General features: G+C 37.7%; 1 protein-coding gene across 1 annotated transcript in view; it reads right to left on the reverse strand.

Moving 5' to 3' along the window:
- Positions 1–7,714, reverse strand: part of LOC149806268 (uncharacterized) — a 96,698-nt gene extending 88,984 nt beyond the window's left edge. The window contains exons 1-2 of the mRNA XM_089935508.1: positions 7,553–7,714; positions 5,423–5,719 (exon numbers count right to left, since the gene is read on the reverse strand). Coding sequence (XP_089791634.1) covers positions 5,423–5,625 — 203 coding nt within the window. The 5' untranslated portion in view covers positions 5,626–5,719; positions 7,553–7,714. The remainder of the gene's footprint in view (positions 1–5,422; positions 5,720–7,552) is intronic.
- Positions 7,715–21,919: the final 14,205 nt, after the last annotated feature.

Here is a 21,919-nt window from a genome sequence, read left to right on the forward strand (position 1 = left end):
GTGAGGCAGCTGTTAGTATCATTTTTGTAAGTCTTTGGTTTGACTCGGTCGGGGATCGAACCCACGACCTCCCGCATCTGAGGCGGACGCTCTAACCACTAGGCCACCGGAGCGGTCCGTCTTTTATGAGGATGTCTTTATTGTATAACAGCCACCAACGATATCGAATAGCAAAGGACCAAAATTGCTTCTTTTCCTTTTCAACCTCCGAGGAAGTGAATTGTGAATATGAGACATTGTTTCTCCAATGCTCGTTCTGAGAGGCTGAGAACTATCTGAATGTGTTCAGACAAGCTGACAACTATCTGAATGCATTCAGACAGGCTGAGAATTATTTGAATGTATGGATTAGCAATGCAACGAGATGACGTAAACTACTTTTATATTTATTTTATCAAGTAAGGTACGTGGCATATACTGTGTGTTTATTCTTGCTCCAGGTAAGAAATACGTGCTTAACTTTCCATTATGAAGATGTCTGTAAAATTCCATCAGGCACTTGCTACGTCTGAGGTCGCTTATATGATGATGAGGTCGCTTATATGATGATGATATATATATATATATATATATATATATATATATATATATATATATATATATATATATATATATATATATATATATATATATATATATATATATGGGTCGAAGTCAGTTAGAGGAGCAGAGTGATTCAACATTTGATTAAATTCGTTGTAGAAAAATGATACTGGTATCCTTGATATTGTAAATGTTTCAAAACAGAAGCACTACAGCGAGCAATCTGAGACAATTCAATCACAATATTTACATTTCTAGAAAGAGGTCAGCTATCGAATACAGTGAATTTTATTAAATGAAATGGAGGCCAACAGAAGGGACAAACTTGGCAGCAAAACAATTATTTATTTAAAATCATACAATCTGTAGTAGAAACGTTTAACTGTTCACTGCTGTACATAAGATAAAAAGAACAAAGTAGCTGATATAACACTTAACACCTGACGCGGTAAACTTAATACCAGACACAATTAAAACAAATTTTCTAACTATATTGTCACTTTTGTGATAAAAAAAAATGCATCATCAACAATGTGGTCTACATATCAACTTTAAACTAATATGCAAAATCTGGTGACAATCTGAGGACACGTAGGGCCAAGAATGGTTGCGTTATTCATAAAAAAAACTTGCTTTAGATGGTCTGCCGCGAGAAAGAAAACTAGAACAAAGCAAACTCTCACGTCTTTATTCCGCATTTGCATTAGGAAAAGAAAATACTAAATATAATAATATCTAATATGCTCAACTTACAACGTGCTTCATTTAGAATAGAGAATCAAAATGAAAGAAGCATCATATTTGGTATTTTCACCTCTTTCAAAGTACATAATCAATGTGTTACACTCAACATATTTGGTATTTACACCTCTTTCAAAGTACACAATCAATGTCTTACACTCAAAAGATTTGGTATTTTTACTGTCATGTAATTGACCTTTGTTCGTAATTAAGGGTAGGAGTTGACCTTCCTAACGTAATAATATTTTTTTTTAAATATGTTTGTTCACTCGCATTTTAGTTCACGACCTTGATGTTCCCTTGGAAATACTATAGTCTATCTAATTGTTATCATGATGTTTACTTGAATTTAAGTTCAAGGCCTCACCTTGTTTACCACCGTTCCAGTGGCGTAGTGGTTAGAGCGTCGTGAGCTCGAACCCCGGCCGAGTCATACCAAAGACTTACAAAAATGGTACTAACAGCTGCCTCTCTAGGCGCCCAGCATTAGGAGGTTAGTGTTAGAACTGGTCGGCCTGGTGTCAGGATAATGTGACTGGGTGGAACATCATGCTACGTGTCTGCAGCTTGATGCCCCAGTACTAGGCATCACTATAAACTGCCACACTGCAGACATCGTATCGATATGACTGAACGAGTGTTAAAGCTACGTTAAAAATCCTAAACACACGCACTCACCTTGTTTACCAATTTGGTTTTTTGGAAGAGAACTTGTTTACGAATTTGACGGGCAAATGACCCACGTTCTGGACATTTTGTTCTGCCCTAGTTCAGGTCAGGTGACAGTCTCATATAATGGAGCGGGTGGGCAATTATGCTTTTTGAATTATCGGATTAAAACACTGCCTTGGAAGTATTGATGTCTTACTCAAAGACACTCTGGGTTATATTAAAGTGATACATGAGGACTATTGGTAAGATACTGGAAACTGATTTGGAATATTCTATAGATAGAACATTTGGAATATTCTATAGATAGAACATTTGGAATATTGTATAGATAGAACATTTGGAATATTCTATAGATAGAACATTTGGAATATTGTATAGATAGAACATTTGGAATATTCTATAGATAGAACATTTGGAATATTCTATAGATAGAACATTTGGAATATTCTATAGATAGAACATTTGGAATATTCTATAGATAGAACATTTGGAATATTCTATAGATAGAACATTTGGAATATTCTATAGATAGAACATTTGGAATTATTTGGGATTTTATTCACAATGCTGTAAGTTCGTTTTAAATTTTCACTTTGAATTAAAGGAAAATAAATTGGTTGTTGAATTTTACAAAATGTGCTTCTTTCTTTTACTTTGTTTAAGACCACTGAGTTCTAACACTAGCTCTTTCAGAATCAGTGTGATACAAGCATCGTATCAGGTATTTCTACCTCGTTCAGAATACGGAATCAGTGTGATAAAAGCAACATATATGGTATTTCTGCCTCTTTCAGAATACGGAATCAATGTGATATAAGCCACAAATTGTTGAAAATTAATTTCTCTTTGAACTGTTTCATAATTTTCTCTTACACAGACTTGGATCCATCGCGTGAGACTCTTACACAGACTTGGATCCGTCGCGTGAGACTCTTACACAGACTTGGATCCATCACGTTAGACTCCTATACAGATTTGGATCCATCACGTGAGACTCTGATACAGACTTGGATCCATCACGTCAGAGTCTGATACAGACTTGGATCCATCACGTCAGACTCTGATACAGACTTGGATCCATCACGTTAGACTCTGATACAGACTTGGATCCATCACGTGCGACTCTGATAATAAACCTATCTGGAATCACTTGCGAGAAATAATTTCAAAGAAACCATTACTTCTAAGCCGATTTAAAATCGTATTTAAGGACACTAGTTATACTGATAAGCAGGGTATTGCAAATGGAGTGCACCTTTTGTTTACAGGTCAAATTTTACAGAACCTAGACAAACTTACTGTCTTCGTGAATGAATGTGTACTCGATCAATGTTAGTTTTAAAATCCACCTAATTACAATAATAATAGCATTGATATTACCAATAAATTGGTACTGTGGAATGCACCCCAACACTCTGAAAATGTCTTGTTTGTCAATCTTTGGGTCATTAAATGAAGAAAACAACTGTAGCATCATTTCCTTTACGTTTATAGAGTCACTGAAATTATCAAAAGTATTCACAATTTATAAAGGAAAAGAAAAGAATGACCCCTCCAACTATAGACCCGTATCTGTTCTATCTGAAATTTTAAACGTTATTGGAAAAACGGTGTCAGCAAGCATCTTTTTGGATATCGTAACATGTACAAACTACTCTATACGTCATAATCAGGTTTCTGACAGAAACGTTCCTGTCAAACTTCACTGACAAAACTTATTGACCAAAAGCTACTAGCTATCGAATTAGGCGAACTTAATAACGTACCATTCATTTATTTTAAAACAATAATTTGATTTGGTTGACAATTTGGTACTTATTATAATTTAAAGAAACTCAGCCTACACGTTTCCTTCAAACTCGGTTATTTGATTCACGTCGTATCTCACTATCTGATCCTTGGTTGTTTGTGCGGGTAAATATACTTCCGATTCAAGTCATGTCTTAAGTGGTGTTCCTCAGGTTTATATATTTTTCTTTTCCTAATGTTTACCAATAGCTTTGACTTCGTGCGCCCTAACGGATGGTTTTGCTAATAACTGTTCACTGCATTTATCTAGTAAATCCCTTGAATCAACTGAAATAAACTTCATATCGGCGTCAACAATGAATTAGTTTCGTGACAACAAAACAGAGAGCATATTAATACATCTAAAACGAAATGTATAATACTCGGAGAAAGGCAGCTCCTATCCAGTAACATGGATTACTAAATCAAAGTGGCTTAGGCGTGCCTAGTGTTTTAAAAAAAAAATCTTAGTATTTACATTGATCTCAGCTGTAAAGCTACATATCGATCACGTACATGCAATGGTCGTCAAAAGTATACCGCTCATAAAAATTATTGTCGAAATGCCCTCAACACCAATCACTTAAACTTTTTTTTTCGTGAACTATCCTACCGCTAATAGACTTTGGCTGTACCACATGGGGAAACACATCCAGTTATAATCCATCAAGAAATTAAAAACTGTAGAAAAGGAGTGCTCAAATAATTCTGAAACTTACCTATTACGACTCCGACGAATGTTCCGTTTTCATGTCCACAGTACCTAACTCTAATAAAAACCCTCTTTATTTTAAATTAATCATGATATATAAGTCTTCAAACGATCTTCCTCTAAATTATATCTTTAACCTAACTAATTCAGTTGATGCTGTTATACCAATGGCTCACTGAGATTATTGATTTTTCCAATTAAAATCTAGACGAAAACTCCATCCAATTATGTTAACTGTCAAGGTGCCCATACCTTCGAAAATATATGGATGGATGCATGCAATGAAAGCCTTTATGCGCGAAAAACAATTCTGAGTATTTCTCGAACCTTATAAATCCCATAACGAAAGTTTTCCGTCTAAAAAATTTTTTCATTTAAATCAATAGGCAAATTATAGCGATGCCAATAGGTTTGACCATGATGTCTTCGAGCAAAGAGAGAATGCCCAAAATATTATAGTAAAATATAATGTTTGTGAAATGCTAGTAATTTCTTAAGTAAATCATACAGGGGCAAGTGTCTTGCAAGATACAAGACAATGGAAAAATACTGATGGCGATATTAAATAGTCTACTATCATCTAAACTGCACCGCTTCAAGAACAATTGCTATTCGTTTACTGTGTCTAATACATTACAAGAGGATGTATGTTGCTTAGCAGCGAAATAGTTAAATATCCGAAAGAGATGACATAAATCATGGGAGGAAACGGACTCCTTCCCCCCTAAGTATAAGTGGAATAAGCAATCAACCCCTCCACGACCATGATCTAGGAGCGAAAATATTTCACTCATCAAGGAAACACGTGACAAAAATAGTAACAAATTCTTAATTATAAACTGTGGTGGTCATGGCCCACTTACTGAGAATAAAAGTAAACAAAATCATGCAATGCTGGAAATACCGCAACTTAATTTATGAGTTCTTCTTTAACCCGTTTGATATAAAATAGGAACTGTTACTTACACTCTGTCCCCATGAACGTCAGTAATATCCCCGCCTTTGACTAATCCAACAATCGTCACAATCAGTCCAAATATTACTAAAAGAGAGCCAACGAATAACATCAATATCATCTGTCGCTTGGAAAATTCATGCTTAAGGCCAACCACTCGTCGGCCACTATGCTTCCGGTTCCGAACGACGCTAGCGTAAACAGCGGGACGCATGGCGTCACTAATGGCGCATTTGTTCTGTGTTTTTTAGTTGTATGTCGTCGTTTAAAGAGCTTGTTGTTTGGATAAACTTATCTTCCTCATAGTTCTGAAAAAGAAGAGTTGAACTTTAAGACTTGTCTTATCAAATTAATATCTTATCAAATTAGTATCTTAAAACAACAGTTATTGTACAATATTAACTGACGCATTTAATGTTATTAGAGAAAAAATAAAGAAAAACTGGTTCTTTGGCTTTAATATCATTTTCCTGAGCTAATTAGAACATCTGCATATCGTCTTTCATTATTCTTATTCATATTTTAGTTAATGGGCTCAGTGGGCTATTACAACTCACCCTTTCTTCGCAAGGACGTTAACTTCCGTTCATTGAGCTTATGTTTCAAGTAATTCCTGTTCCGTCGCCTCCAAATGACTAGCAGAAAGTTGAGGTAAATCAGAGACAATCTAGTGGTGACATTTATTTCAAGCAAATATAATTGAAACTGCTAATAAATATTATCAAATGTGTTTATGTCATATTATGCACGACAATCACTGTACAGTACCTGACGGAGAAAAATCATGTGAATTTGATAGAGATGCTGCAGATAGTCTCGTGGATACAATTATTATGATTTAATATCAAGTTGCCAGACATTAGTCAGAACTTACATTCCGGCGTTGTTATGGTTTCATTGCATATTTTTGGCAAGACTTATAGAAGGTTAAATATATTTCAGATAAACTGTCATGTACGGAGTAACCTGGACTCTCTTCTGGTAAAATCAGGACTGAGTATAAAGGTAAAACAAAGCATAGATATTCTATAACATGCCTTGTAAAAAGAATGTTTCCTGCGCAAACATATGTAATACTGTAATACTGTAATAATGTAATACTGTAATTTACACAGATCTACAAGACGATCTTGGGTATGTTGTACTTGATCCTGGAAGCAGTCTTTCAAACACATTATTATGACAACGCCAGGTTAGAAATCATTACTGCAAGCATTGATTGCCTCTGTGGCATACATTACCTTGAACACATGTGTATTGTCTTTATTTTATATAGTGTCATCAGTTTTCAGCCTATGCTGCTCTTATACTGGACTACAACTAACTATCAGCAAAAGCAAGTAGTCAAAAATGTCTACAATTGATCTGGTAGGCAATCAGTTTAAATAATTGCTTACTTGTCTTCGATCGAAAAATGGCTTGTATTAATGGCCGCGTTATGGAACTGACAGACAATGTCCCCAAACAAGATTTCTTTTTGATATTGTTATTACGGTAAGATGCATACATTCTGTAAAAGGTCTGTTTTTCAATTGCCTGTGTGAGCGACGTATATTGGTACACTGTGTAGAAATATCGAAGCTAAACCAGTAAATCTAGGTTCAGTGGAAGGGTACAAAAATATGTTTGTAAAATATTCTAAATTTATTAATTAGAGTAACCATGTGTGAATATTTGTAAGCATGACTATCAATTATTAAAATAACATTCAAATTGTATATCAATTTAATTGCACTTTTTACTGGCTAAAATGATCTCAATTCTCATGTAAGAAAGAAAGGTTTTGTTGCATCTTTCAAAATAACTCTTCAGTAAATAATAGCTATTTACAAGAAGCATATAATTTTAAAGAAATCTAATTTATTTAAAAACACAATTGGTCAAAGTATGACAATTTAGAAAATATAAACAGGAGAATTTTCACGTTGTATTTGTTTGGAAGAAAATAGACAATACTGTCCAGAATAAGGTTAAAAAATAATAATAGCGAATGTCTACGTATACACCCATTCCTCTTTACACAAGGAAACAGACACACTGTAATGTTGGAGACAAACAAAACCACGGGCTCGTCAAACATCCTATCATACAGACACCTGCCATGGTAGGCATGTAATAGACTGCTATATACATTAACTTACCAGTTTGTTTACGCTTGTCTCCACATCTTAATCCATCCAAGAAAAGTTCTAAAATACTCCGTGGAGCCAATGCAAATTAAATGTCATATGTCCACGTTGTATTAGTAACAAACGAAAGGACGTTGATTAGTAAAACCATGTAATCTATGACACACTGTTAAGCTTAGCGTCGATACTAGATAGCTATGGGACTTGCGAGCATAAAAATTAACAATGCATCAGCAATGGCAACGACATCAATAGAATCATCCTTTGGGTGACAGATTTCTTCTCATTGATTCTTCTACGTCACAGGAAATGAAGGTAGTGTTATAGTTTTAATACTAAATTTTGGCATCAGCACACACGCTTATCCACTGATGTCGTGTCAGTCGTGAACGAATTAATGGACATGTTTTAATCCACTCCAGAAAGAATTAATTAGCGTATGGTACTTTTTGCATCCATGTCACGGAACTAAACATGATTATTTTCCCCATGGGAACACAAAAACAAATTCTGAACTAATCGTTGACAACAGATTCTGCATTCAGTTGCTAATATAATCAGGTCTCGTGTTTCACAGTTTATTTCAGTCACGAATCAAAAGAATCTTAAATGAACTTAGTTGGTGTTAAACGTATTGTTTTAGTTACTAGGAAACCGAAGTAGTCTCCACAAATTAATTTATTTATCCCTTCCAGTAACCTATAGTAAAAAGGGTAGCCTTGGGTTAAATATTGCATAAAAGGCAGCTCATAGTTTATTTTTTCGCCTGAAAATTATTGACGAAACATTGTAATCGTATTTTATTGCAATATCTCGCTCTTATATTTTGCTTCGATCGAATCACACCATGATAGATGTTCTTCATGTACACACTATATGTAGTATGTAGTTTATCGAGTACCCATACGAAGTACGTGGTTTATGAGCAACATGAATGTTTCTATTTCTGGCAATTATACATTGGAGCTGAATAAAGAACAAATTAATAATTTAGCTCAAAGATACTCATAATGACAATGATTCATTTAAACATGAACACGAATCACAGCTTTAGTATGAAACGTCTGTGTCGGATTGTTACAATTCGCATTGCCTTCGTATGAAACTTCTGTGTCGGATTGTTACAATTCGCATTGCCTTCGTATGAAACTTCTGTGTCGGATTGTTACAATTCGCATTGCCTTCGTATGAAACGCCTGTGTCGGATTGTTACAATTCGCATTGCCTTCGTATGAAACTTCTGTGTCGGATTGTTACAATTCGCGTTGCCTTCGTATGAAACGTCTGTGTCGGATTGTTACAATTCGCATTGCCTTCGTATGAAACTACCTAGCCAAGTCAGGACTTGCCCCTGTGCTTTAGTATGAAACTACTTCGCCGGATCGTGACAAGTTCCAGTGCCTTGGTATGACACTTCTGTGTCTGAATATGACAAGTTCGAATGATTTAGGATCCGCTATAACGGATCGTGACAAGTCCCAGTGCCTTGGTATGAAACTACTGTGCCGGATCGTGACAAGTCCCAGTGCCTTGGTATGAAACTACTGTGCCTGACTGTGACAAGTCCCAGCGCCTTGGTATGAAACTACCGTGCCTGATTGTGACAAGTCCCAGTGCTTTAGTATGAAACGTCTGGGCCGGATCGTGGCAAGTTCCAGTGCCTTGGTATGAAACCGTAGCGTCAAATTGCAGCGGAGTATCAAACTTATATTTGCCAGACTTGACCACCAGATTTTGCCGTGCCTTATGTCACCCTTTGTAACGAATGCTTTTATCCATAAATTCGTTGTTATTTATTATTGATCTTTTCCTCTCGTATAGAGCAACATCATTCCGACAAACCCTTCAACAAACATTTCCAATTAGACTCTGTTTTTGTACGGTTTGTTATCTTCAATATTATGGAAATATGTTTCATTGTGTCTGTTAGGTGTATGCTGTAGAAACTGACTTCTATAATATGGCTCCAATTGATGAAAATTGTCCTGCAACTAATATTTGTATCTAGTACTATGAAATTTTGTCCTTCAAATCAAATCATCCTTTAGAACGTAACGTTATCATTGAGAAGGTAACGTCATCCTTTAGAAGGTAACGTCATTCTTTAGAAGATAACGTCCGGAAACAAAGAAATCAGAATAGGTTTTACCTGTGTAGAAACAATTTGAATAAGGTAAAATGTGCATTAGTAGCGGTCAAGGAAAATATTTGCGCTTTACGTATAGCAAATATTACACCATTGATCCCAATGGGTCTTGCAAAACTAAAGTGATAGGCCACAAGTGAGTGTTCATGTGCTAGAGGCGCAGGTCAAAAATCAATAACACGGTTGTATTGTTGATCAATTCCCAATTCAGTTCAAGAAAGGCATATTTAAGCTGTGAATCTTATTATATTCATCCTTTCGTGCTGGGATTTTATTGCCATTGCAAAACCTATGCTTATATTGGTCAGTGGTAATAGCTCATTCACCAGATTAATAAGTCAATGGTAATTGCTCATACACCAAATAAATTGGTCAGTTGTGTGTGTGTGTGTGTGTGTGTGTGTGTGACTTAGATTTTTAACGTAGCTTTAACAATTTTTCAGTCATATTGCTACGATGTCTGCAGTATGGCAGTTTATGGTGTTGTCTGCGCTGGGACATCATGTCACATTATCCTGACACCAGGCCGACCAGTCCTAACACGAACCTCTTAATGCTGAGCTCCAAGCGAGGCAGCTGTTAGTACCATTTTTGTAAGTCTTTGGTATGACTCGGCCAGGGATCGAACCCACGACCTCCCGCATCCGTGGCGGACGCTCTAACCACTAGGTCAGTTGTAATAGCTCACTACATAAATTGGTCAGTGCTAATAGCTCATTCGCTTGATAAATTCGTCTTTGGTAATAACTCTTTCGCTAGATAAATTCCTTTCTGGTAATATCTCATTCACTTGATAAATTCGTCTGTGGTAATAACTCATTTGCTAGATAAATTCCTTTCTGGTAATAGCTCATTCACTTGATAAATTGGTCAGTACTAATAGCTCATTCACTTGATAAATTCGCCAGTGGTAATAACTCATTTGCAAGATAAATTCCTATCTGGTAATAGCTCATTCGCTTGATAAATTCGTCTGTGGTAATAACTCTTTCGCTAGATAAATTCCTTTCTGGTAATATCTCATTCACTTAATAAATTCGTCTGTGGTAATAACTCATTTGCTAGATAAATTCCTATCTGGTAATAGCTCATTCACTTGATAAATTCGCCAGTGGTAATAGCTCATTCACTAAATAAGATTTAAATGGTCAAACATAAAATAAAAACCCACGGAAGATAAACTTAAAGCTGAACGAGAATGGTTGGATATTTGGTAAAAATTACCACATTTAATAGTACATGGTTATACATTTTCAAAGTGATTTGCCAAATTATAAGAGTGCTTGATTTTGTTTAAAAAGTTCATTAAATTTTAAACGAGGATCATTTCATTGTGCAAGATTTTCATTTCACACCAGTATTTGCTCTTGGGTTTTGTTATAAACGTGAGGATGTTGTGTTCTGTCCCAAGAGAACAAACATATTAAAGAATAAAATTTCTGTTCTGTCATCTTCTACAGACAATTTTACAATATACAACAATATTAAATATATTATTCAATATCATTTCATAAACTCACATATGATTTAAAAGTAAATTGCGAAAAAATACCATTTTCTGCGCCCTTTCAAACCCTGATGAAAATTCATGTTGTCATCAATTTTTCAATAGATCTTCCAAATTACGGCTCTGACGTTTGTTATAAGTACAAACATAAGTAAACGTTCACCTAAAATATGCGGTAAATGTTTAACAAATATTTTGTCTACTGTTTCTGTTACGATCAGAGTCAGAATACAAGTGGAAAATGGCCTTATACGTACATCTACACGAATTGTCCATTATTTATATGTTTGACCAGTATCTTCACGCACACTGTCTTAATAATGTTAAGATTTCTTAAGGGCATCTTTCTATCCTTTGCAAAATAAGTGATCAGGGAGTAAATACAACTATTACTGATCTAAGAATTGTGGAACAGGTGTTCGAGGCAATGAACTAATAATATCAATTTGAAAAACATATGATATGGTAAAGCATTTCTCCTAAGAAATTAACGTATTTACCTTTCATGCAGTATACATAGTGCTTGGGTATGTCATAAGACGCTATTTATACCAACACAGTTGTGCCACAAACCAAGAGTCAAGTCATGTAAGAAGTAATGGCGACTTTTCATTCATCCCTAATGGTTTTGCCCCTCTGCCTGGGAAAAATTAAAACAAGTACGAAAAGAATTTACTTTACCAAATCTATCTCATTGAAAGAAAAAGGGTAATATCAATTCTTGACCAAAAAAGAAGACGAGTGCAGAGCAAGCATAACATGCCAGCCCATTGTACATAATAGAGGTGAGTTCAATCCTTAGAATTTATCTCTTTCGCGGATTCCAGGACAGGGTCATATACTTGCCATCACGCCTTGCTCTTCCTTTTTCTTCAGAGTCAGACTGGAGGCGCGCTACTTCCCTGAATGATCCTGCCCATGTTTCATAAAAACTAAAATTGGGATTTTAGGTCGAAATCGATTGCTATCTCGTAAAAGTTTTGTAGAAACAAATAGATCTGCAGGACGATAACATTTATACCTTGAAAATTTCACTGCGCTGACGAGAATGAGTTACATTAAAATAAAATATCAAGGAATCAGAAGTGAGGTGACATTTTTATCAACGAATCAGAAGTGAGGTGACATTTTTTTAAATCAACGAATCAGAAGTGAGGTGACATGTTTTCAGCAACGAATATTATATGCATACATCACACATTACACGCCAACATTCTCTTCAGTCTGTTGTGCGTACGAAATAAATACGCCATTTAATAAGCCATACTCTACTAGGATAGTCAAAGACCCTTGCTGACTGACACATTTAACATGGATTTTTTGATGAAAGTGTCTGACATATTTTAATTCTTTAGTGTAGATCAAAACGAAAAAGATTTCAAATGTAATTTATTATTCATTGAGTGGAAATTCATTAAGAAGCAACAGACTACTCCTTATATTGTTGATACGCTCTTGGCTAATCATAATTTGGTATGCCAAGTTGCGCGTGCGCGCTCGTGTGTGTGTATGTGTGTGTGTGTGTTTCTGTGTGTGTACTATTAACCGCATAATTTCAAAACATTTTGAGCTAATCAACATTTCAAAGGGGCACAACACTGCATTATCGTAAAGAACTAGGTTTTCTCAAGGAAAATTACAACACCCATTGGTCGATCAATTCTTGAAATATACGCATCTGATTTTTTCTACATCATAGATTTTTGCAATTTCTGTTTCCTTGTCTCTGTATTCACTACTCTAACGTGTTTGGGACCCTTTTTCTTCTTCTACAGTTCGTCAGGGACAAATACTTTCTTTCATTAAAAGTAATGTGTCGTTTTCTTTGTTTATATTGGATACAAGACGACAAAGTAAAAGACAAGCTGGAAAAAAACAGTTGTTATTCAAAGGTATACCCATAGTCGAATGCAAATATGTAATGATATGCAATGCAATTGCAAACACTGAATGAAGCAGTATCTCTACTAACGCAAAAATGTCTGTATAAAACGAATCTTTCACTGAAGCTGCAGATATTTAAAGTATGTTAATGATAGGAGAAATCAGAAAGAGTATTTATATGTCATATAAATTATTCATTTCATTTGGAATGTTATTAATGACTAATTACTGATACTTGGAAGATTATATCAAGCCGAGGCTGAAGAATTATTGAGTTTGGGTATATTATATTGAACGGAGGGTGGGTGAATTACAAAAGTTTAGTTTAAATAATATTTATTTTAGGAACAATATTAATTGCATAAACGATAAGATAAAAGATAAAAATTAGAAACAAAAACAGTATTTAAAATTTTTATTATACTACTAAATATATTATTTGCATGAATATTGAAAAGGTTGAATAAAATCAGATATTTAATTACTAAATGAGCTACTAAAAATATTTTGTCTTTGTTACTCGTATGTAAAATATAACAATTTGATCAATTACAAAAACAAAATGAAAGTGTACATGATATGTGAATGATTAAATTTGTTTCAGAAATAGAGTTACAAAATTATGCTAACTTCAATTAGCCGTTCTGTTATACTGATAGAACAAATTTCATCTAGTGACTGATTTAACTGTGATTGCCGGCATGACAGCATCACCTAGTGCTTCTGGTCTTTCCAAGATCACTACTGGTGATAGACCGGCGTTTTCTTCTCTTTACTCTCTCTCTCTCTCTCTCTCTCTCTCTCTCTCACACACACACACACACACACCTCTCCTGGTCATCAACCTCGTAGTTGCAGAATGTGCTTTTTCCCCTCTGTGCAGTATAGATGTATATAGCTATTTTCATAACTTCAAAATAAAATATATTGCCCATCCTAAATACACGTCAGGTTTGTCTTTCTCTTGGAATTAATAAATATTCCCACTTTCTTTTGTCAGATATTGTCTATCAAACGTCAGCAGAACTAGCTAGGGTAATTTCCAACCTAATATTGATACACAAACCCATTATCTTAAATCGATCTCTTGTTAGCGGCTACCATATTCCAAATGATCATGATATAATTAAACCTTTTTCGATAAACTGTCACGTCCAGTTGTGGATATAAATTTACCAGCTGAGCTAGGCCAGTCTTCACACATTCCTAATGCTACACCAACGACTCTCAGTAGGAAAGGATTCCCACTTACACACGAATTAATGGATTTAACTCCTTGTCCTGACTGCGTTACTTTGCTAATTAACTAATCAATGACATATTTCTAGACATGGAAAATTTCTTTCTCAGTATACCTTATACAAATAAAACTACAGAATCGTCATGACACAAATAAAGTAAGACAAATAATTTATTCCTCACAATTTGTGTCCGAATAAATACATGAAATCATCAACTATATGATTTCTATTAGATAGAAACAACTGTTTCCGAATTCATTCATATAACGAAATGTTGGATGACATTCTTACAATACATCAACCATGTAGCATGCTCGATTATTTCTGAACTCAATGAAGAATTGAAATATGAATTTGAAACGAATGAATTCAGCAATAATTACAGACTTAAGTCAACGAATATACATTGTATGCAATCGAGACTAACCTTGTGCTTTATTCGAGATTCGCTCTCATTACGCAGTTGTATACCTCTCTTTCCATGTCCTAAACTTTCCGACACTCGTCCTTAGGAGGATTTACTTAACAAGAAAAAATACTTGCTATTTTTCCTAGGAATCAACTTATTGGCGTTCCACGGAAATTTAGGCTGATTAATTTTACGACGGAAACTATTTTAAAACCCATAATTAAGTCTAGGAACACACACACACACACACACACACACACACACACACACACACACACACACACACACACACACACACACAACACACACACACACACACACACACACACACACACACAAACTCGTTCAGCTTAGCGAATCAGGATTACTATTTTTCCTAGCCAAAAATCTGTATCACTTGCACTGAAGTTAGAATAAACCCCTCCTGTCAGCCTTTATTAATAACTGTTCTAGAAAATATAATTTTATCGGCACATGTTCCAAATGATTTTCCCAGATTCACATCAACTCCGGACAGTGTACCGCTACGACCTCGACTTAATATTGCACTCTCGTCTGTTCCTAACTGTTAACTGGCTGAGTCCCAATTAAAAGTCAATTCATGCCCAAGTAGGTGATGTTAATGGTCGCTACCTACCAAGTTTATCGGCAGGCTATCCCATACGTCAGAGTAGTTAAGTGGGATACCCTAGGGACAATGGGACTTAGCATTAAAAAGACCCATGGGACACTCTAGGGACAATGGAAATTTAACATGGAGAAAAATCGTGGGTCACTCTAGGGACAATGGGAATTTAACATAGAGTTTGGGTCTGTCTAGGGACAAGGGAAATTAACATGGGAATAGAGTTTGGGTTTGTCTAGGGACAAGGGGAATTGAATATGGGATTTTTTTTTTTTTTTTTTTAAAAAGTTTTTTTTAAATTTAAATTTAAATTTAAATTTAGAAAAGGGGTAGGCAATGGAAAGGCTATCTCTTTTCGAGAAATATGGCTGGCCCTGAAAAGGGCCTTTGGGTTTATGTTAATATTAATATTAACATAGATGGCATCTGTCACATCTTCTTCTTCTTCTTCTTCTTAAACTCCTTCTAACTACCGGTCCATACACAAGTACCCTCTTGAGACATCCTTAGTAGTGAATGGGGATGGTATAGGGTCTATGGGACTTATCATTAAAAATACCCTTGGGAACATATAGGGTCTATGTAAATTTAACATGGAGAAAAATCGTGGGAACATATAGGGTCTATGGGAATTAACATGGCCAAAAACCCTGGGACAATATAGGGTCTATGTAAATTTAACATGGCCAAAAAACCCCTGGGACTGTATAGGGTCTATGTAAAATTGAAATAGGGAGGGTCTCTATTTTTTTTTTTTAAAAAAAATAAAAAATAAAATAAAAAAAGGGGTAGGCAATTCAAAGGCTATCTCTTTTCGAGAAATATGGGGGCCCTGAAAAGGGCCTTTGGTTTATGTTAATATGCCCTTAACATAAAGGGCATTTGCGACATCTTCTTGTCCTCAAACTTCGTCTTACAGCAGGGCCATACATCAGAGTCCTCTTGAGGCAACCTTGTCTCTCTATATAGACTCTTCTTATCCACAGGCTGCTGCTGGTCCTGTGGACAACGGTCCACTTGGATCGGACATACATGAGCATGTCCGTCCTGAACATCATTGTTGACACAAGGGTTGAAGATTCAACGTCGGTCCACATGTTGAGGCTCCGAGAATAGGTGAATCAATGCAGTGAACTGCGCTTATTTATAGGGACAGAAAGGATTGAAACGGATTGAGTTCATTCACCAATCCGAACACGCGTTACAGAATTCAGTCAGCTCGCATCCAATCCGAAGAGAGCAGTCTGTGACGTCACGTAGTCTATATAGATTCGCTAGCGCTTGTGTGCAGTCAATCTATGCGACAGTGATTCAACATGACGGAAACTCAGAAAACGATCCAATGGGGTGCACCAGCAGGGGAGACTGCCCAAGGGAACTCGGACTTACTTTCAGAAGAGGTGAATTGGGATTTTGTGGATTTTCTTACCTCGCAAGAATTTGTTCCGGAACCTTCGTTACCTTCTTCATTACCGCAAGTGGAGAATTTTAGACAGAGACATAAAGAAGAATTGGAGAAATTTATACAACGACAAAAGGAAGCGGAACAGGCTTTTCTCCTACAGCAACAGCAACAAGAAGAAGAGGTAAGAAAAAAACAACAGCAACAACAGCAAGAAGAAGTAGCAGCAAAGAAACAAGAGGGTGAAAATCAAACGGTCACGGTACTGTTGGACATTTTAGCGGAGTTAAGAAGTCTGAAACAAATGTATCAGACTTCTTTATCACGACCGAAGAGAATACGACCTTCCCGAGCTAAACACGTCAACCCTGTGACTAAGCCTACCGTACCACCCTTAGTGATTTCAACCCAATCATTATCATCATCATCAACATTACGCAGTCCAGAAGTAGGCTTTGGCCGTGGCAAAGGCATAAGGCAGTTAAAGTTGATTGCTTAAACTCACCCCTTCACCATGAAGAAAAAAGGCCCTTTTCAGGGCCACCTACATTTCTCGAAAAGAAATACAATTTCGATTTGCCAATAACTCAAAAATAAACCCCACCCATTTTACCCTTATAGTACGTGTCTGTGTATGAGTGCGTGAGTGTACGTTCTTATTTTAAAATCAAAACTCAAAGACACTTACCTTATATCATTAATTTATTCTTTTATCCATTTTTTACAATCCAATTCACAATTCACAACACAACACTTTAATAAAAAGTTCATTGACTTCTTCTTTCTCCTTGTTTAGTCTCTCTGTTTTTTAAATTTCTTCACCGTCTTTTCCTCATTTTCTTCCCTTCTTCTTTTCTTCTTCTCCTGTTTCTTTGCCTCTTGTAAATAGAATTGTCTTTTTTCTTCCTCTTCTTCCTCTGAAGAATCCCTCTCTTCTTCCGAAGAATCCCTCTCTTCTTCTGAAGAATCCTTCTTTTCTTCTGACTCCTCTTGTTTCTTTTTTGGGCAATCTGGAGACCAATGTCCTTTTTCTTTACAATAATAACAGGTATCTTGACTTTTGTCTTTTTTAGTCCCTGTTTTTGTTCTTTTTTGACGGTCTGGACACTCTGAAGACCAATGCCCTTTCTTCTGACAGATATAGCAAGTATCTTGACTTTTATCTCGAAAGGAAGGAGAGTAGTCCGTAGGCTGGTCTGAAGAGAATTTTCTAATGACCCCTCGCAAAGCTCTGACGAAACGTTCCATCTGGTTAGTCTCTTCCATCGTTGTGCTCGGCTTGAGAGTGAAATGAATAGTGAAAGGATAAGACACACACCCTTTTATATATGCTGGTCTGCTATGACTATAAAGTAGCTCATGGTGTTTGAACTTGAGTCATTTGACTTTTTGCTTTCAAGATGAAACGATCCCATTCATTCGAGAAGAAAGAAGAAGAAGAAGAAAGTAAGAGGCAGAAACGTGATCTATCGCCTCGAACCAGGGCTGAAATCTTGGCACAAATTCATGCCAGTGATTTTGAAGAGGACATGAGTGAACCAGAATTTGAAACCTCTAAACCAAGTTCACCACCCTTAGTCAACCCTGAAAAATACTATTCCATTCGAGAGACGGAAAAGCGCTCCTCTAGAAAATTTAGAACCACGGCTTACAAATACACGGTGAAGTTTAAAGATTTCAAGTCCGAAGTACCGTTAGAGAAAGCAGAAGGGTTCATCACCGGAGTGTGGGATTCTCTGCTCACTGCACTCAAGCGACAATGTCAACCCAAAGAAGACGATCGCTTGAGACTTTCCATACAACACGACGGTTTGAAATCCCCTGTTTGGATCGAGTTTAGCACCCCTGCAGAATTGACCGCTTCCAAAGTCATGGACAAGATTCAACACGTGCAACAATCTAATGACCAGTTTGACATCACCGATGGAAAAGCCACATTGGACATGACCCACGTCTCTCCTCCTCAAGGGACCGGACGCAAAAAGATGTTATTGGTGAACGACCTTCGCAGCATTAAGCGTAGCCTTGTCCGAATTCACAATCCTCATGATCAGATGTGTTTAGCCCGTGCCATCGTGGTGGGACGAACCTATGCCAACAAGAACGACACGGTAGAATGGAAAAGAGACTGGGAGAACATTCGACAATCGAACCGAGCCAAACAACGAAGTCAAGCAGAACTCCTGTTACGACAAGCTGGACTGTCCAAAGACACACCCTGTGGCATTCCTGAGATGCAAAAATTGCAAGATGCCCTAGCTCCACGCTACACCTTGAAAGTGCACCCTCAAGAAGTGCGCGGGTCTTTGTTGTTTCGAGGGCAAGACTTTAAGGACGGAAAATACATTCATGTTTATCATCACGATGAACATTTCGATACTATTACCAATATCACTGGATTCCTGGGATACGGTTATTACTGTGAGAAATGTGACCATGGTTATAATAATCGAGAGCAACACAAGCATTGTGGATGGAAATGCTCAGGATGTTTGGCCTCTTCACCCTGTCTGAGCGAAGAACCAGTGCCTTGTTCAACTTGTCTGCGCACGTTTGTCAGCCCTACCTGTTACCAACAACATCTGAAAACGCAAGGTTCACAGAAGAAATGTGCTTGTCAACTCCTGAGATTGTGCCCTACGTGTGAACAAGTCATACGTACCAATAGTACCAAGGCACACGTATGTCGAGGAAAGAAAAAATGTCACATTTGTCACCACATCGTGGACTTGGAACACCAATGTTACGTGCAAAAATACCAACCCCCACCAGAGAAAGAGGACGGTCACAAGAAGAAAGGCAATTTCATCTTTTTCGATTTCGAATGCATGCAAGAGACTGGCATTCACATTCCTAATTTCTGCGTGGCTCATCGAGCGTGCGAGAAGTGCATTCAAGAACCTATCTTCAGTCATTGCCCTCACTGCAGCAAGATTCCTGGAGGGCGTGAAAAAATCTTTCGGGGACCGAACACGTTAGCCGATTTTGCCCAATGGGTCTTAGACCCCGTCGACAAGACGTGGAGCCAAGAGGACATCGAACGTTACGGAGATTGTCATCGCCATGCCACAGTGATGGCTCACAATTTCTCCGGATACGATGGACAGTTTCTTTTGAGGTACTATACGGAACAAGGCACCGAACGTCCTAAAGTGACTTTGAACGGAGCCAAAATCATTTTCATGCAAGTGGGACAAGTACAGTTTAAAGATTCGATGAGCTATTTGGCCATGCCTTTGAGTCGAATGCCTAAAACGTTTGGAATGACAGAAATGGCTAAAGGGTACTTTCCACACTTTTTCAATACGGAAGCCAATCAACACGCCGTTCTACCCCATTTACCCGAGGCTCACTATTACGACCCCGACAACATGCGTACCGAACAACGAGAAGCTTTCTACGCTTGGTACCAGGCTCACGCCTCGGACCCTTTCGACTTTCAGGAAGAAATGTTAAAGTATTGTCGTTCCGACGTGGACATTTTACGACGTTGCTGTGGAAAATTTCGAGAACTGTTCATGGAACACGGAGGGGTCGATCCTTTGAAAGAAGCTTGCACCATTGCCAAAGCGTCTTCCTTAGTGTATCGACAACGATTCATGCCTGAAAACACCGTGGCTGTCATCAGTCCTCAAACGACCCACTTTGTCAAACGTCAATACTCGGTCAAAGCCCTACGTTGGTTACATTACTTGTGCGACAAGGAAGACAAGTGGATTCAGCATGCCCGCAACGGAGGGGGCGAAAAGACCATCGGAACGTATTCGGTCGATGGCTGGGACTTAGAAAACCCCAAGATCGTGTACGAGTTTAACGGTTGCTTATTTCACGGATGTCCCGTCTGTTACCCTGACCGTGGCACTAAAAATCAGTTTTTGCAACGAACCATGGAAGACTTGTACCAGGACACTTGCCAGCGGCGCCTAAAGTTAGAACAGCAAGGATACCAAGTGGTGGAAATGTGGGAACACGAGTACGATCACCGTTTGAAAACCGATCCCGAGTTTAAACGCCTCGTGGAAAGTTACAAGCTGATGGACCCCCTGAACCCGAGGGATAGTTTGTACGGAGGAAGGACCAATGCCACCTGTTTGCTGTACCAAGCCGACGAAGAGAAAGGAGAAGAAATCAAATACTTGGACGTGTGTTCGCTGTATCCCTACGTGTGCAAATATTGTCGCTTTCCCGTAGGGCACCCGCAATTGCTGACGGAACACATCAACCTGAAAAACATTCGACAATACGAAGGCTTGATCAAGTGTAAAGTTTTGCCTCCCACGAACCTCTACCATCCCGTCTTACCTCACCATTGTCAAGCCAAACTGATGTTTCCCTTGTGTCGTACTTGTGCCGAAACGTGCAACCAAGACCAACCTTGCCATCACAGCCAGGAAGAACGGGCCTTGACGGGAACCTGGATCAGCGTAGAATTGTTCAAAGCTCTGGACATGGGATACCAACTGTTAGAAGTGTACGAAATTTGCCACTTTCCCAAGACACAACAATACCACAAGGGTGACCCCACGCAGAAAGGCATTTTCGCCGACTACGTGGATGCCTTTTTGAAACTGAAGCAAGAAGCCAGTGGCTATCCTTCCTGGTGTCACACTCCCGAAGACCAAATAAAATTCAAAGAGAAATACTACGAACAAGAAGGCATCACTTTAGACCACATCGAGAAAAACGAAGGCAGGCGATCGTTTGCCAAAGTGATGTTAAATTGCTTGTGGGGTAAAATGGCACAACGACCGTGTTTACCCAAGACGGAATATTTGACAGAACCTTCCAGCTACTTCCAGATGATTCACGACAAAACCAAATACATGAAACACGTGGACGTCGTTCGAGAGAATTTGATCTTGGTCAATTACGAAGAAGATCTGGACTTTGTACAAGACGACCCTTTTGGAAATGTCATCATTGCGGCTTACGTGACAGCCCATGCTCGCTTATAATTGTACGAAGCTTTAGAACTGTTAGGGGAACGCGTCCTGTACTTTGACACGGACAGTTGCATTTACATCCATCACCCGATTCAACATCACCCTAACATCGAAGGAGACCGTTTAGGAGCCTGGACAGACGAGCATCCCGACGACAAGATTCTAAGTTTCGTCAGTGGCGGTCCCAAAAATTACGGCTACGAATACCGTGACAAACAAGGA

Source organism: Sinohyriopsis cumingii, chromosome 2 (assembly GCF_028554795.1).
Source record: "Sinohyriopsis cumingii isolate HCF-2022 chromosome 2, ASM2855479v2, whole genome shotgun sequence".
Taxonomy (NCBI): Eukaryota; Metazoa; Mollusca; class Bivalvia; order Unionida; family Unionidae; genus Sinohyriopsis; species Sinohyriopsis cumingii.